At 41.0% G+C, this 18,852-nt stretch overlaps 1 protein-coding gene and 1 non-coding gene across 2 annotated transcripts; both read right to left on the reverse strand.

The window, feature by feature from the left end:
• Positions 1–4,852: 4,852 nt before the first annotated feature.
• Positions 4,853–4,960, reverse strand: LOC130964884 (small nucleolar RNA R71). Its single transcript, XR_009080950.1, has one exon. It is a non-coding gene; the product is annotated as a small nucleolar RNA R71 (small nucleolar RNA).
• Positions 4,961–16,564: 11,604 nt separating this feature from the next.
• Positions 16,565–17,743, reverse strand: LOC130963094 (uncharacterized mitochondrial protein AtMg00810-like). Its single transcript, XM_057889244.1, has 2 exons — positions 17,665–17,743; positions 16,565–17,214 (listed from the first exon to the last, which is right to left on the reverse strand). Exons 1-2 carry the CDS (start codon positions 17,741–17,743, stop codon positions 16,565–16,567), a joined length of 729 nt encoding a protein of 242 aa, XP_057745227.1.
• Positions 17,744–18,852: the final 1,109 nt, after the last annotated feature.

The following is an 18,852-nucleotide window of genomic DNA, read 5'->3' on the forward strand; positions in this document are numbered from 1 at the left end:
CTGCACCAGACTGGACATTACCATTTGAACTAATGTGTGATGTCAGTGACCATGCCATTGGTGCAGTACTGGGACAAAGGCATGGTAAGCTTCTGCACGTCATTTATTATGGCAGCCGTATTCTAAATGATGCACAGAAGAACTACACAACCACAGAAAAGGAGTTACTTGCAGTGGTTTATGCCCTTGACAAGTTCAGATCTTATTTAGTAGGATCAAAAGTGATTGTGTACACTGACCATGCTGCTCTTAAATATCTACTCACAAAGCAGGATTCAAAACCCAGGCTCATAAGATGGGTGTTGCTTCTGCAGGAGTTTGATATAGAAATAAGAGACAGAAAAGGGACAGAGAATCAAGTAGCTGATCACCTGTCCCGGATAGAACCAGTAGCAGGAGCATCTCTCCCTCCTACTGAGATCTCTGAAGCCTTTCCAGATGAGCAATTATTTGCTATTCAGGAAGCTCCGTGGCTTGCAGACAGTGCAAACTATAAAACTCAAGGTTCTCCTTCTGTAACCATGGAGTGGAAGCATGAAGAGCTTCTCTCAAAACAGAGTCAAACAGAGCCCCCACAATCAAACTCTAAGTTTGGTGTTGGGAGGCCACCACCAACTTCTAAGTTTGGTGTTGAACCCCCACATTCAAACTCTAAGTTTGGTGTTGGGAGGTTCCAACATCGCTCTGAAGATATGTGAGGCTCCATGAGAGCCCACTGTCAAGCTACTGACATTAAAGAAGCACTTGTTGGGAGGCAACCCAATGTTATATTTATTATTTTCCTCTGTTATTTTATCTTTTCTATAGGTTAATGATCATGGGAAGTCACAAATTCAATTGAAGAAGCAGAAACAGAATGAAAAAACAGAAAGAAAAACAGCACACCCTGGAGGAAAACCTTGCTAGCATTTAAACGCCAGTAAGGGACAGCAATTGGGCATTTAACGCCCAGTCTGGCACCATTCTGGGCGTTTAACGCCAGAAAGGGGCACCAGACTGGCGTTAAACGCCAGGAATGGGCACCAAGCTGGCGTTAAACGCCAGAAATGGGCACCAGCTCGGCGTTTAACGCCAGGATTGGTAGTAGGAGCATTTTTGCTCGCCACTTGGTGCAGGGATGAATTATCCTTGACACCTCAGGATCTGTGGACCCCTGATGAGCGGATAATTTGTACGCTTTTTGGCATTGTTTTTAGTATGTTTTTAGTATGATCTAGTTAGTTTTTAGTATATTTTTATTAGTTTTTAGTTAAAATTCACTTTTCTTGACTTTACTATGAGTTTGTATGTTTTTCTGTGATTTCAGGTATTTTCTGGCTGAAATTGAGGGACCCGAGCAAAAATCTGATTCAGAGACTGAAAAGGACTGCAGATGCTGTTGGATTCTGACCTCCCTGCACTCGAAGTGGATTTTCTGGAGCTACAGATACCCAATTGGCGCGCTCTCAACGGCTTTGGAAAGTAGACATCCTGGGCTTTCCAGCAATATATGATAGTCCATACTTTGCCTAATATTTGATGGCCCAAACCGGCGTTCAAAGTCACCCTCAGAAATTCCAGCGTTAAACGCCGGAACTGGCACCTAAATGGGAGTTAAACGCCCAAACTGGCATAAAAGCTGGCGTTTAACTCCAAGAAGAGTCTCTACATGAAATTGCTTCATTTCTCAGCCCAAGCACACACCAAGTGGGCCCGGAAGTAGATTTTTATGTCATTTACTCATCTCTGTACACCCTAGGCTACTAGTTTTCTATAAGTAGGACCTTTTACTATTGTATTGAGATATATCGGGGTAGCTATCTTCATTTTATGCTATCTTAGATCATTGGGAGGCTGGCCATTCGGCCATGCCTAGACCTTGTTCTTATGTATTTTCAACGGTGGAGTTTCTACACACCATAGATTAAGGTGTGGAGCTCTGCTGTACCTCGAGTATTAATGCAATTACTATTGTTCTTCTATTCAATTCCGCTTGTTCTTTGTCCAAGATATCACTTGTTCTTCAACTTGATGAATGTGATGATCCGTGACACTCATCATCATTCTCACCTATGAACGTGTGACTGACAACCACCTCCGTTCTACCTTAGATTGGGTGAATATCTCTTGGATTCCTGATACACGATGCATGGTTGATCGCCTGACAACCGAGTGCTCGCCTGACAAACGAGCCAGCCATTCCGTGAGATCAGAGTCTTCGTGGTATAGGCTAGAACTGATGGCGGCATTCAAGAGAATCCGGAAGGTCTAACCTTGTCTGTGGTATTCTGAGTAGGATTCAATGATTGAATGACTGTGACGTGCTTCAAACTCCTAGCAGGCGGGGCGTTAGTGACAGACGCAAAAGAATCACTGGATTCTATTCCGGCCTGACCGAGAACCGACAGATGATTAGCCATGCTGTGACAGAGCATAGGAACGTTTTCACTGAGAGGATGGGAGGTAGCCACTGACAACGGTGAAACCCTTGCATAAGCTTGCCATGGAAAGGAGTAAGAAGGATTGGATGAAGACAGTAGGAAAGCAGAGAGACGGAAGGGAAGGCATCTTCATACGCTTATCTGAAGTTCCTACCAATGAATTACATAAGTACCTCTATCTTTATCTTTATGCTTTATTTGTATATCACTATACCCATTTGAGTCTGCCTGACTAAGATTTACAAGGTGACCATAGCTTGCTTCATACCAACAATCTCCGTGGGATCGACCCTCACTCGCGTAAGGTTTATTACTTGGACGACCCAGTGCACTTGCTGGTTAGTTGTGCAAAGTTGTGTTTATGCCATGGTATTGAGCACCAAGTTTTTGGGGCCATTACTAGGGATTATTTGAGTTGTGAAAAGTAGTGATCACAATTTCGCACACCAAGTTTTTGGCGCCGTTGCCGGGGATTGTTTCGTGTATGGACAACTGACGGTTCATCTTGTTGCTTAGATTAGGTATTTTTCTTCAGAGTTCTTAAGAAGGAATTCTAGTGTTTCATGATGATCTGTTGAAGTCTGGCTGGCTGAGAAGCCATGTCTAATCTTATTGGACCGAGGTTGCAACTGATCATCACAAGAGCTTGTTGATCTCTATCAATCTTGCTATTGGAGCAATGATCTGCTAAGGCTTGGATGGCCATTGGCCATGTCTAGTGTTTTGGAACGAAGCTTTCTTTGAAAGCTTGGCTGGCTGTGAAGCCATGTCTAATTCCTGGACCGGAGTCTTAGACTAGCATTGCAATGATTCCTGGAATCCAAACTAGGAATTCTGAAACTTTTATTTTCTATTTTCATATAATTTTCGAAAAAAGCACAAAAAAATTTCAAAATCATAAAAAAACCAAAAATATTTTATGTTTCTTGTTTGAGTCTAGTGTCTAATTTTAAGTTTGGTGTCTTGCATGTATTGTTTATTTGATCTTGGTTCTATTTTCAAGTCAATAGTACAGGGAACTGAAGATTCAGAACATGCAGCAGAGGAATTACACAGAAAAAGCTGGGCGTTCAAAACGCCCAGTGAAGAAGGACAGACTGGCGTTTAAACGCCAGCCAGGGTGCCTGGTTGGGCGTTTAACGCCCAAAAAGGTAGTGCATTGGGCGTTAAACGCCAGAATGTGCACCATTCTGGGCGTTTAACGCCAGGATGGCACAAGGGAGAGGATTTTGTTTTCAAATCAAATTTTTTTTCAAGTTTTCAAAGTTTTTCAAAATCGAATCTTTTTCAAATCATATCTTTTCAATCAAATGTTTTCAAAATCAATTTCTTTCCTTTTTCAAAGATACTTGCTATCAATTAATGATTTGATTCAACATTTCAAGTATGTTGCCTTTTCTGTTGAGAAAGGTTTAATGTTTGAATCATATCTTTTCTTGATAGCCAAGTTATTAATTTTTAAAATCAAATCTTTTTAAAATTATTTTCAAATCATATCTTTTCAATCACATATTTTTAAAACCAATCATATCTTCTTAACCTCATCTTGTTCAAAATAGTTTTCAATCAAATCTTTTTGACTTCTAATTTCAAAATCTTTTTCAAAAATCACTTGATTTCTTTCCCACTCTTATTTTCGAAAATTAATTAGTGTTTTTCAAAATGTTTTCAAATTCTTTTACTTAATTTTCGAAAAAAAAAACTCTTCCCCTCTTCTCACATCCTTCTATTTATGGAGTATCACTCCTCTTCAATGCACAATTCGAACTCTATCTCACTAAGTTCGAATTCTCCTACTTCTTTCTTCCATTTTTCTTTTCCTCTGACACCTTAAGGAATCTCTATACTGTGACATAGAGGATTCCATACTTTCTTGTTCTCTTCTCTTTCATATGAGCAGGAACAAGGACAAAGGCATTCTTGTTGAAGCTGACCCTGAACCTGAAAGGACCTTGAAGTGAAAGCTAAGAGAAGCTAAGGCACAACTCTCTACAGAGGACCTAACAGAAATCTTCAAAGAAGAAGACATGGCAGCCGAAAACAACAACAATGCAAACAATGCAAGGAAGGTGCTGGGTGACTTTACTGCACCTACTCCCGACTTCTATAGGAGAAGCATCTCTATCCCTGCCATTGGAGCAAACAACTTTGAGCTTAAGCCTCAATTAGTTTCTCTAATGCAACAGAATTGCAAGTTCCATAGACTTCCATTGGAAGATCCTCATCAGTTTTTAGCTGAATTCTTACAAATCTGTGACACTGTCAAGACTAATGGGGTTGACCCTGAGGTCTACAGACTTATGCTATTCCCTTTTGCTGTAAGAGACAGAGCTAGGACATGGTTGGATTCACAACCTAAAGAAAGCCTGGACTCATGGGAAAAGCTAGTCAATGCCTTCTTGGCAAAGTTCTTTCCACCTCAAAAATTGAGTAAGCTTAGAGTGGAAGTCCAAACCTTCAGACAGAAGGATGGAGAATCCCTCTATGAAGCTTGGGAAAGATACAAACAATTGATCAGAAAATGTCCTTCTGACATGCTTTCTGAATGGAGCATCATAGGTATTTTCTATGATGGTCTCTCTGAACTATCCAAGATGTCTTTGGATAGCTCTGCTGGAGGATCTCTTCATTTGAAGAAGACGCCTACAGAAGCTCAAGAGCTAATTGAAATGGTTGCAAATAACCAATTCATGTACACTTCTGAAAGGAATCCTGTGAACAATGGGGCAAATTAGAAGAAAGGAGTTCTTGAGATTGATACTCTGAATGCCATTTTGGCTCAGAACAAGATATTGACTCAACAGGTCAATTTGATCTCTCAAAGTCTGTCTGGAATGCAAAATGCACCAAGCAGTACTAAGGATGCTTCATCTGAAGAAGAAGCCTATGATCCTGAGAACCCTTCAATGGAAGAGGTGAATTACCTAGGAGAACCCTATGGAAACACCTATAATTCTTCATGGAGAAATCATCCAAATTTCTCATGGAAGGATCAACAGAGACCTCAACAAGGTTTCAACAACAATAATGGTGGAAGAAACAGGTTTAGCAATGGCAAGCCTTTTCCATCATCTTCTCAGCAACAGACAGAGAATTCTAAGCAGAACCCCTCTGACTTAGCAACCATGGTCTCTGATCTAATCAAAACCACTCAAAGTTTCATGACTGAAACAAGGTCCTCCATTAGGAATTTGGAGGCACAAGTGGGACAGCTGAGCAAGAAAATTACTGAACTCCCTCCTAGTACTCTCCCAAGCAACACAGAAGAAAATCCAAAAGGAGAGTGCAAGGCCATCAGCATGGCCGAATTTGGAGAGGAAGGAGAGGAAGTGAACGCCACTGAGGAAGACCTCAGTGGGCGTGCACTGACCTCCACTGAGTTCCCCAATGAGGAACCATGGGAATCTGAGGCTCAAAATGAGACCATAGAGATTCCATTGGACTTACTTCTGCCTTTCATGAGCTCTGATGAGTATTCTTCCTCTGAAGAGGATGAGTATGTCACTGAAGAGCAAGTTGCCAAATACCTTGGAGCAATCATGAAGCTAAATGACAAGTTATTTGGAAATGAGACTTGGGAGAATGAACCTCCTTTGCTCACCAAAGAACTGGATAACTTGTCTAGGCAGAAATTACCACAAAAGAGACAAGATCCTGGGAAGCTTTCAATACCTTGTACCATAGGCACCATGACCTTCAAGAAGGCTCTGTGTGACTTAGGGTCAAGTGTAAACCTCATGCCTCTCTCTGTAATGGAGAAGCTAGGGATCTTTGAGGTGCAAGCTGCAAGAATCTCATTAGAGATGGCAGACAACTCAAGAAAACAAGCTCATGGACTTGTAGAGGATGTTTTGGTGAAGATTGAAAACCATTACATCCCTGCTGATTTCATAGTCCTAGAGACTGGGAAGTGCATGGATGAAACCATCATCCTTGGCAGACCATTCCTAGCCACAGCAAAGGCTGTGATTGATGTTGATAGAGGCGAACTGATCATTCAAGTGAATGAAGAATCCTTTGTGTTTAAGGCTCAAGGATATCCTTCTGTCACCATGGAGAGGAAGCATGAAGAGCTTCTCTCAAATCAGAGTCAAACAGAGCCCCCACAGTCAAACTCTAAGTTTGGTGTTGGGAGGCCACAACCAAACTCTAAGTTTGGTGTTGAACCCCCACATTCAAACTCTAAGTTTGGTGTTGGGAGGTTCCAAACATTGCTCTGAGAAAATGTGAGGCTCCATGAGAGCCATCTGTCAAGCTACTGACATTAAAGAAGCGCTTGTTGGGAGGCAACCCAATGTTATATTTTATATATTTTTCTTTTGTTATTTTATGTTTTTTGTAGGTTGATGATCATGAGAAGTCACAAAATCAATTGAAAAAGCAAAAACAGAATGAAAAACAGGAAGAAAAATAGCACACCCTGGAGGAAGAACTTACTGGCGTTTAAACGCCAGTAAGGCTAGCAGGTGGGCGTTTAACGCCCAGTCTGGCACCATTCTGGGCGTTTAACGCCAGAAAGGGGCACCAGACTGGCGTTAAATGCCAGAAAAGGGCAAGAACCTGGCGTTAAACGCCAGAAAGGGGCACCAGCCCGGCGTTTAACGCCAGAATTGGCTCAAAACGTGATTTTGCTTGCCATTTGGTGCAGGGATGACTTTTCCTTGACACCACAGGATCTGTGGACCCCACAGGATCCCCACCAACCCCACCACTCTCTCTCTTCTTCACTCATTCACCAATCACCTCAACACCTCTTCCCCAAAAACCCTTCACCTATCAAATCCCATCTTTCTCTTCACCACTCACATCCATCCTTCATAAAACCCCACCTACCTCACCATTCAAATTCAAACCACTTTCCCACCCAAACCCACCCTCACTTGACCGAACCTTACCCTTCCCCCTCCCCTATATATACCCTTCTTCACCCCTTCATTTTCACACAACCTAAACACCACTTCTCCCCCTCTTTAGTCGAACACAAAAGCCGTTCCCTTCTTCCTCATTTCTTCTTCTTCTACCCTCTTCTTTCTTCTTTTGCTCGAGGACGAGCAAACCTTTTAAGTTTGGTGTGGTAAAAGCGTTGCTTTTTCGTTTTTTCATAACCATTTATGGCATCCAAGGCCGGAGAAACCTCTAAAAAGAGGAAAGGGAAGGCAAAAGCTTCTACCTCCGAGTCATGGGAGATGGAGAGATTCATCTCAAGGGTGCATCAAGACCACTTCTATGAAGTTGTGGCCTTGAAGAAGGTGATCCCCGAGGTCCCTTTTTCACTCAAAAAGGGTGAATATCCGGAGATCCGAAATGAGATCCGAAGAAGAGGTTGGGAAGTTCTTACCTACCCCATTCAACAAGTCGGAATCTTAATGGTTCAAGAGTTCTATGCCAATGCATGGATCACCAAGAACCATGATCAAAGTGTGAACCCGGACCCAAAGAATTATCTTACTATGGTTCGGGGGAAATACTTGGATTTTAGTCCGGAAAGTGTAAGGTTGGCATTCAATTTGCCCATGATGCAAGGAGATGAACATCCTTACACTAGAAGGGTCAACTTTGATCAAAGGTTGGACCAAGTCCTCACAGACATTTGTGAAGAGGGCGCCCAATGGAAGAGAGATTCAAGAGGAAAGCCGGTTCAATTGAGAAGGCATGACCTCAAGCCCGTAGCTAGAGGATGGTTGGAGTTTATCCAACGCTCAATCATTCCCACTAGCAACCGGTCCGAAGTTACTCTAGACCGAGCCATCATGATCCATAGCATCATGATTGGAGAAGAAGTGGAAGTTCATGAGGTTATAGCCCAAGAACTCTATAAGGTGGCGGACAAGTCCTCTACCTTAGCAAGATTAGCCTTTCCTCATCTCATTTGTCACCTCTGTTATTCTGTTGGAGTTGACATAGAGGGAGACATCCCTATTGATGAGGACAAGCCCATCACTAAGAAGAGGATGGAGCACACAAGAGACCCCTCTCATCATGAGATCCCTGAGATACCTCAAGGGATGCACTTTCCTCCACAAAACTATTGGGAGCAACTGAACACCTCCCTAGGAGAACTGAGTTCCAACATGGGACAACTAAGGGTGGAGCATCAAGAATACTCCATCATCCTCCATGAAATTAGAGAAGATCAAAGGATCATGAGAGAGGAGCAACAAAGACAAGGAAGAGATATTGAGGAGCTCAAGCACTCCATAGGATCTTCAAGAGGAAGAAAGAGCCGCCATCACTAAGGTGGACCCGTTCTTTAATTTCCTTGTTCTTTATTTCCTGTTTTTCGAAAATTAATGCTTATGTTTGTCCATGTTTGTGTCTTGTGATCATTAGTGTCTTAGTGTCTATGCCTTAAAGTTATGAATATCCTATGAATCCATCACCTTTCTTAAATAAAAAAAATGTTCTTAATTGAAAAAGAAAAGAATTGCATGAATTTTGAATTTTATAGCAGTTTAATTATTTTGATGTGGTGGCAATATTTTTTTGTCTTCTGAATGTATGCTTAAACAGTGCATATGTCTTTTGAATTTGTGGTTCATGAATGTTGGCTCTTGAAAGAATGATGAAAAAGGAGACATGTTACTGAGGATCTGAAAAACCATAAAAATGATTCTTGAAGCAAGAAAAAGCAGTGAATACAAAAAAAACGAAAAAGAAAGAGAAAAAGAAAGAAATAAAGTTGTGATCCAAGGCAAAAAGAGTGTGCTTAAGAACCCTGGACACCTCTAATTGGGGACTCTAGCAAAGATGAGTCACAATCTGAAAAGGTTCACCCAATTATGTGTCTGTGGCATGTATGTATCCGGTGGTAATACTGGAAGACAGAGTGCTTTGGGCCACGGCCAAGACTCAATAAGTAGCTGTGTTCAAGAATCATCATACTTAACTAGGAGAATCAATAACACTATCTGGATTCTGAGTTCCTAAAGAAGCCAATCATTCTGAGTTGCAAAGGATAGAGTGAGATGCCAAAACTGTTCAGAGGCAAAAAGCTAAAAGCCCCGCTCTTCTAATTAATACTGATCTTCATAGATGTTTTTGGAATTCATTGCATATTCTCTTCTTTTTATCTTATTTGATTTTTAGTTGCTTGGGGACAAGCAACAATTTAAGTTTGGTGTTGTGATGAGCGGATAATTTGTACGCTTTTTGGCATTGTTTTTAGTATGTTTTTAGTATGATCTAGTTAGTTTTTAGTATATTTTTATTAGTTTTTAGTTAAAATTCACTTTTCTGGACTTTACTATGAGTTTGTGTGTTTTTCTGTGATTTCAGGTATTTTCTGGCTGAAATTGAGGGACCTGAGCAAAAATCTGATTCAGAGACTGAAAAGGACTGCAGATGTTGTTGGATTCTGACCTTTCTGCACTCAAAGTGGATTTTCTGGAGCTACAGATACCCAATTGGCGCGCTCTCAACGGCGTTGGAAAGTAGACATTTTGGGCTTTCCAGCAATATATGATAGTCCATACTTTGCCCAAGATTTGATGGCCCAAACCGGCATTCAAAGTCACCCTCAGAAATTCCAGCGTTAAACGCCGGAACTGGCACCTAAATGGGAGTTAAACGCCCAAACTGGCATAAAAGCTGGCGTTTAACTCCAAGAAGAGTCTCTACACGAAATTGCTTCATTTCTCAGCCCAAGCACACACCAAGTGGGCCCGGAAGTGGATTTTTATGTCATTTACTCATCTCTGTACACCCTAGGCTACTAGTTTTCTATAAGTAGGACCTTTTACTATTGTATTGAGATATATCGGGGTAGCTATCTTCATTTTATGCTATCTTAGATCATTGGGAGGCTGGCCATTCGGCCATGCCTAGACCTTGTTCTTATGTATTTTCAACGGTGGAGTTTCTACACACCATAGATTAAGGTGTGGAGCTCTGCTGTACCTCGAGTATTAATGCAATTACTATTGTTCTTATATTCAATTCCGCTTGTTCTTTGTCCAAGATATCACTTGTTCTTCAACTTGATGAATTTGATGATCCGTGACACTCATCATCATTCTCACCTATGAACGTGTGACTGACAACCACCTCCGTTCTACCTTAGATTGGGTGAATATCTCTTGGATTCCTAATACACGATGCATGGTTGATCGCCTGACAACCGAGTGCTCGCCTGACAAACGAGCCAGCCATTCCGTGAGATCAGAGTCTTCGTGGTATAGGCTAGAACTGATGGCGGCATTCAAGAGAATCCGGAAGGTCTAACCTTGTCTGTGGTATTCTGAGTAGGATTCAATGATTGAATGACTGTGACGTGCTTCAAACTCCTAGCAGGCGGGGCGTTAGTGACAGACGCAAAAGAATCACTGGATTCTATTCCGGCCTGACCGAGAACCGACAGATGATTAGCCATGCTGTGACAGAGCATAGGAACGTTTTCACTGAGAGGATGGGAGGTAGCCACTGACAACGGTGAAACCCTTGCATAAGCTTGCCATGGAAAGGAGTAAGAAGGATTGGATGAAGACAGTAGGAAAGCAGAGAGACGGAAGGGAAGGCATCTTCATACGCTTATCTGAAGTTCCTACCAATGAATTACATAAGTACCTCTATCTTTATCTTTATGCTTTATTCGTATATCACTATACACATTTGAGTCTGCCTGACTAAGATTTACAAGGTGACCATAGCTTGCTTCATACCAACAATCTCCGTGGGATCGACCCTTACTCGCGTAAGGTTTATTACTTGGACGACCCAGTGCACTTGCTGGTTAGTTGTGCAAAGTTGTGTTTATGCCATGGTATTGAGCACCAAGTTTTTGGGGCCATTACTAGGGATTATTTGAGTTGTGAAAAGTAGTGATCACAATTTCGCACACCAACCCCACAGGATCCCACCTACCCCACCACTCTCTCTCTTCTTTCTTCTTTTGCTCGAGGACGAGCAAACTTTCTAAGTTTGGTGTGGTAAAAGCGTTGCTTTTTGTTTCTCCATAACCATTTATGGCACCTAAGGCCGGAGAAACCTCTAGAAAGAGGAAAGGGAAGGCAAAAGCTTCCACCTCCGAGCCATGGGAGATGGAGAGATTCATCTCAAGGGATGCACTTTTTGCCACAAAACTATTGGGAGCAGATCAACACCTCCCTAGGAGAATTGAGTTCCAACATGGGACAACTAAGGGTGGAGCACCAAGAACATTCCATCCTCCTCCATGAAATTAAAGAAGATCATAGAATCATGAGAGAGGAGCAACAAAAGCAAGGAAGAGACATTGAGGAGCTCAAGCACTCCATAAGATCTTCAAGAGGAAGAACAAGCCGCCATCACTAAGATGGACCCGTTCTTTAATTTCCTTGTTCTTTATTTTCTTGTTTTTCGAATTTCATGCTTATGTTTATCCATGTTTGTGTCTTGTGATCATTAGTGTCTTAGTGTCTATGCCTTAAAGTTATGAATGTCCTATGAATCCATCACCTCTCTTAAATGAAAAATGCTTTAATTACAAAAGAACAAGAAGTACAGGATTTCGAATTTATCTCTGAAACTAGTTGAATTAGTTTGATGTGGTGACAATACTTTTTATTTTCTGAATGAATGCTTGAACAGTGCATATGTCTTTTGAATTTGTTGTTTTAAGAATGTTAAAATTGTTGGCTCTTGAAAGAAAGATGGAAAAGGAGAACTGTTATTGAGGATCTGAAAAATCATCAATTGATTCTTGAAGCAAGAAAAAGCAGTGATTCAAAAAAAAAAGAAAAGAAAAAAAAGAAAAAGCAAGCAGAAAAAGCCAATAGCTCTTTAAACCAAAAGGCAAGGGTAATAAAAAGGATCCAAGGCTTTGAGCATCAGTGGATAGGAGGGCCTACAGGAATAACATCCTGGCTTAAGCGGCTAAACCAAGCTGTCCCTAACCATGTGCTTGTGGCGTGAAGGTGTCAAGTGAAAACTTGAGACTAAGCGGTTAAAGTGTGAACCAAGGCAAAAAGAGTGTGCTTAAGAACCCTGGACACCTCTAATTGGGGACTCTAGCAAAGCTGAGTCACAATCTAAAAAGGTTCACCCAATTATGTGTCTGTGGCATGTATGTATCCGGTGGTAATACTGGAAGACAGAGTGCTTTGGGCCACAGCCAAGACTCATACACTAGCTATGTTCAAGAATCATTATACTTAACTAGGAAAATCAATAACACTACCTGAGTTCTGAGTTCTTATAGATGCCAATCATTCTGAACTTCAAAGGATAGAGTGAGATGCCAAAACTGTTCGGAGGCAAAAAGCTACTAATCCCGCTCATCTAATTGGAGCTAAGTTTCCTTGATATTTTTGAGTCTATAGTATATTCTCTTCTTTTTATCCTATTTTGATTTTCAGTTGCTTGGGGACAAGCAACAATTTAAGTTTGGTGTTGTGATGAGCGGATAATTTGTACGCTTTTTGGCATTGTTTTTAGTATGTTTTTAGTATGATCTAGTTAGTTTTTAGTATATTTTTATTAGTTTTTAGTTAAAATTCACTTTTCTGGACTTTACTATGAGTTTGTGTGTTTTTCTGTGATTTCAGGTATTTTCTGGCTAAAATTGAGGGTCCTGAGCAAAAATCTGATTCAGAGACTGAAAAGGACTGCAGATGCTGTTGGATTCTGACCTCCCTGCACTCGAAGTGGATTTTCTGGAGCTACAGAAGCCCAATTGTCGCGCTCTCAACGGCATTGGAAAGTAGACATCCTGGGCTTTCCAGAAATGTATAATAGTCCATACTTTGCCCGAGATTTGATGGCCCAAACCGGCGTGGCAAATCAGCCTCAGAATTTCCAGCGTTTAACGCTGGAACTGGCATAAAACTTGGAGTTAAACGCCCAAACTGGCATAAAAGCTGGCGTTTAACTCCAGAAAAGGTCTCTACACGAAAATGCCTCATTGCTCAGCCCAAGCACACACTAAGTGGACCCAGAAGTGGATTTTTACGTCATTTACTCATTTCTGTACACCCTAGGTTACTAGTTTACTATTAATAGGATCTTTTGACATTGTATCTGTACCTGATGACACTTTACACGTTTCTTTGTGTACCTTCCACGGCATGAGTCTCTAAACCCCATGGTTGAGGGTGAGGAGCTCTGCTGTGTCTTGATGGATTAATGCAATTACTACTGTTTCTTATTCAATCATGCTTGCTTCCATTCTAAGATATCACTTGTTCTTAACCCGGATGAATGTGATGATCCGTGACACTCATCATACTCTCAACTATGAACGTGTGACTGACAACCACCTCTGTTCTACCTTAGATTGAGTAGATATCTCTTGGATTCCTTAATCAGAATCTTCGTGGTATAAGCTAGAACTGATGGCGGCATTCAAGAGAATCTGGAAGGTCTAAACCTTGTCTGTGGTATTCTGAGTAGGATTCAATGATTGAATGACTGTGATGCTCCTGAAGGCGGGGCGTTAGTGACAGACGCAAAAGAATCAATGGATTCTATTCCGGCCTGATTGAGAACCGACAGATGGATAGCCGTGCCGTGACAGGGTGCGTTGAACATTTCCACTGAGAGGATGGGAGGTAGCCATTGACAACGGTTAAACCCTACATACAGCTTGCCATGGAAGGAGCCTTGCGTGTTTGATGAAGAGGACAGTAGGAAAGCAGAGATTCAGAAGATGGAGCATCTCCAAAACCTCAACCTATTCTCCATTACTGCATAACAAGTACTTATTTCATGTTCTTTTGCTTTTCACAATCAACCCTGATAATTTCTGATATCCTGACTAAGATTTACAAGATAACCATAGCTTGCTTCAAGCCGACAATCTCCGTGGGATCGACCCTTACTCACGTAAGGTATTACTTGGACGACCCAGTGCACTTGCTGGTTAGTTGTGCGGAATTGCAAAAGTGTGATTGCAATTTCGTGCACCAGCATCAGATTTGGATTCATCAGAGGTTCCATCATCCTCCCCCTCATTGTCAGAAGTTGTGATCCCAACCTTGATATCTTCCATAAAGTCTCTCAGAATCCGAATTCTTTCCTTGATCTTTTTGAGAGCATTTTCCTCCAAAACTTGGATCCTTTTGCGCTCAGCACCATGATGGAGAAGAAGGTCTGTCAGATTGAGGAATTCTTCAAGCACATGCTTCATAATGCGTGTCATAGTCCTGACTGTAGTGGAGGTGGATGGGGGAATCAGAGGATCCTCATTAATAGAGGAAACATCAGTGCTGTCATCAGTTCGGCGACGCCTGGGAGCTGTTTTCTTTACTGCACCACCCCCTTTGATATATGAGTTACAATCTTTTGCAATTTCATCCCCAAAATTAACATTGTAATATTGAAAAAAATTTTGTAAGAAGCATGCCATAGGGTAATGCATTTTTGGTACTGACACAAGCATACATATGTCTCACAAGCAAGTAAGCAAAAGAAATGAGAATTTTCGTAAAGCAGTGCATACAAAACCAGTGTGTCACAAAATGAAACGCGTTGAAAAGAGCCGCTCTGAGGTAAGATGATGTGATTTACAATCCGATGCAACTGGGCACGGATTGGACCAAGAGACTTATGAGTAGGAGTGTTACCTTCCAGGAGAGGGATATTGATGCAAACAGTGCTTAGGGCATCAAAGTAAGAGACATTGAGCGTTTCGTCCCACTTACCAGAGGTGTAGACATCAGGTCCTCGGTCCTGGTAGTCTAAGGTTTTGCCTAAGTGATATTTGTCAAGAATGATCACTTTGCCTTTAACAAAAGAAGCGATTCTTCCTTCTTTGTAGGACATGTTGCTATAGAACTGTTTGACCAAATCAGGGTAAATTTTCTCTTTGATGGACAGTATAGGTGTCCAACCTTGACATGCAAACAATAGGGTAAAGTTCAGACCTTTCCTACGGAGTTTGTCTAGATTGACAAGTTTAGAGGGATAGAGAGTACGCTTGTAGACATCTTTGCAGAAAAAAGGTAGTTCATGAGAGATTAAAAACGGCGACGATCATAAGACTCATCAGGAAAATCAGCATAAAAGGACTTGTAAGCAATAGGATTGGAGAGTCTAGGTTCAGCAACAGGACGAAGATGAAAGTCAATGACTGTACCGCGAGTATGGCGAGGCTGAGTGGGGGGAATCTCTTCGTCTTCGTGAAGAGGCCTCTTTCCTCTAGAAGAGCTGGATTTGGAAGAACTAGGCTGAGAGGTGTTTTGCGGAAGAGGAGGAGAAGGGTAAGGAGCAACGCCAGGGTGGCGAGTAGTGGTCTTAGTGCGGGCCATGTCAGGAGAAGGGTTTGGTGGTGATGGTGGTGAAGAATGAGTAGGAGAGTGTAAGGAAGAAGAGTGTGTGTGATCAGAACGGTGGGTGCCACTATGGGAGCCTCTGCGGGCAGCTCTCTTCTTTTGTGCCATATTTATAGAGCACTGGTTTGGAGAAGATGAAAGAGTGGAGAGAGTAGTGTGAATGGATGCATATAATGGGGAGTTAATATAAGTGTGGAGGAGTGCAAAGGTTGCATCTTGAAAACATGTAAAAATGAAAACTTTAAAGTGGTTTTGAAAAACATTGAAAGTTACAGCTGTAACCTTCGTACATTTCAGATAAAAACAAAAGAAAAAAAATGGATTTGAAAACAAATTTAAATGAGGCCCAAAATGAGAGAAAAACTTATTTTCAAAAGAAATGAAAAAGCAACAATGAAATGGGCTCAATGGATTTAGTAAGGAAAGCCCATATATCGTGAACTGCTCCAGCACGTGATGTCCATCATTCATTATGATCATGCTTGAATCCAGTAGGCTTCATAGTGACCCAATGAAGGTTACTCATCATCTGCCAAAGAAAAATCTCACCGCGATTTATGAGACAAAACACAAAAAATCTCATTAGCAGAGTCATTAAGAAAACAAAGATGAAGCAAGAATGCCCAGTTCAGTTCGTAGCTTGCAGAACCTTTCCTCTATCAATGGTTTGGTGAAAATATCTGCTAGCTGACCTTCAGAGTTGACAAACTGAATATCCAAATTTCCATTTTGCACATGTTCTCTTATAGAATGAAATCGAACTTCAATGTGCTTTGTTCTTGAGTGCAAAACAGGGTTTTTGGAAATATTAATAGCACTCATGTTGTCACAAAATAATGGAATATTAGAGACATTCAGTTTATAATCAGCTAGTTGAGTTTTCAGCCATAATAATTGAGATCAACAAGAGGAGGCTGCAATATAATCAGCTTCGGCTGTTGAAAGTGCCACCGTAGCTTGCTTCTTGCTAGACCAAACAATGAAAGATTTCCCAAGAAAGCAGCACATGCCACTTGTGCTACTTCTATCTATCCTGTCCCCAACAAAATCTGAATCACAGAAACCCACTAATTGAAAAGAATCAGTCTTAGGAAACCATAACCCATAATCAGTGGTATCAAGTACATATCGGATGATCCTCTTGACAGCCAAAAGATGGGACTCCTTAGGCTTTGATTGAAACCTTGAGAAAACTCCAACACTTTGGATGATATCAGGCCTTGAGGAGGTTAGATACATTAAGGATCCAATCATCCCCCTATAGCGGGTCTCATCAACATCTCTACCATGTTCATCCTTATCAAGCTTGATATTAGGATGCATGGGAGTTCCCATTGGCTTAGCACAGTCCAGCCCAAATTTCTTGACAAGTTCTTTTGCATATTTTTCTTGATGGATGAAGATGCCTTCTGCAGTTTGCTTGATTTGCAAGCCTAAAAAGAAATTGAGCTCTCCCATCATGCTCATATCAAATTCATTAGTCATAAGCTTAGCAAAATCTACACACAAATCCTCATTAGTCGAACCAAATATAATATCATCAACATAAACTTGCACAAGAATAAAATGATCATGATAGTTCCTAATAAATAAAGTGGTGTCAGTGGCTTCTCTTTGAAAGTTAATTTTCAATAAAAATGAGCTAAGCCTCTCATACCAAGCTCTAGGAGCTTGTCTTAAACCATATAAGACTTTAGCTAGTTTGAAAACATGGTCAGGAAAAGTTTTGTTTTCAAACCCAGGTGGTTAAGCCACATAAACCTCTCTATCTATTATGCCATTGAGGAAAGCACACTTTACGTCCATTTGGAATAGCTTGAAACCACAGTGAGCAGCATATGCTAGGAGCAATCTGATGGCTTCCATTCGAGCTACAGGTGCAAAAGATTCATCGAAATCAATCCCTTCCTCTTGATCATATCCTTGAGCAACCAATCTAGCCTTGTTTCGGACTATGGATCCATCTTCACCCAGCTTGTTTCTGAAAATCTATTTAGTGCCAGTGACTTTCTTTCCATTTGGATAAGGCACCAATGACCAGACCTGATTCTTCTCAAATTGCTGCAATTCCTCCTTCATGGCTAACACCTAAGATGGATCAGCAAGATCTTCTTAGATGTTTTGAGGTTCAATCTTTGATAAAAGAGCAATGTTGTTGGATTCGGCTCTTTTCAAAGATGAACGAGTGATCCTACCAGTGGAGGGATTTCCAATTATGAACTCTTCAGGATAGTTTTTCTGAAACCTCCATTCTCTTGGTCTTCTTGACTGGTTTGAGGATTCAGGTTCCTCTTGATCAACATTAGCCTCTGCATTAGTGTTTCCAGCTGCAACAGGAAATAATTCTAAATTGTCTCTTGAAGAATTAGGATTTTCGCTGCTAACAGGTGCAACTTCATGAGAACTTGGATTTTGTGGAACTGGTTCAGTGTTCTTTAGAACCTCAGCTTCAAAACCTGGACTATCATCAATGCAAACACTGGAAACATTGTTAGATTCACAGAAAGTGACATGTATGGTCTCCTCAACTGTTTTGGAGTTCTTTTTGTAAACCCTATAGGCCTTGCTATTTGTGGAATAACCCAGAAAAATGCCTTCATGTGTTTTAGGATCAAATTTTCCTAAATTTTCTTTGATATTCAGAATGAAACACTTGCACCCAAACACATGAAAATAGCTAAGATTGGGAGGATGCCCTTTCCAAAGTTCATATGGGGTTTTCTTTAAAAACTTCCTAATGATGGTTCTATTTAAAACATAGCAAGCTGTATTCACAGCTTTAGCCCATAAGAACTTAGGAATTTCATATTCACATAACATAGCTCTAGCCATTTCTTGTAAACTTCTATTTCTCCTTTCCACAACACTATTTTGTTGAGGTGTTCTAGGACATGAGAAGTTATGTGATATGCCTAGTTCGTCACAAAAAGATTCAAATTGCTGATTTTCAAATTCTTTACCATGGTCACTTCTAATTGAAACAAATTTTAAACCCTTTTCATTTTGAACCTTTTTGCTGAATTTTCAAAATCAGAGAAAGCTTCATGTTTATGAGCAAGAAAGAACACCCAGCCAAATCTAGTATAGTCATCCACAATTACCATGCCATAACTCTTTCCTCCAAGACTTTGAGTCCTAGTTGGTCTAAACAGATCAAGATGCAACAACTCCAATGGTTTCTTAGTAGA

The sequence above is a fragment of the Arachis stenosperma genome, chromosome 2 (genome assembly GCF_014773155.1).
Source record: "Arachis stenosperma cultivar V10309 chromosome 2, arast.V10309.gnm1.PFL2, whole genome shotgun sequence".
NCBI classification, from domain to species: Eukaryota; Viridiplantae; Streptophyta; class Magnoliopsida; order Fabales; family Fabaceae; genus Arachis; species Arachis stenosperma.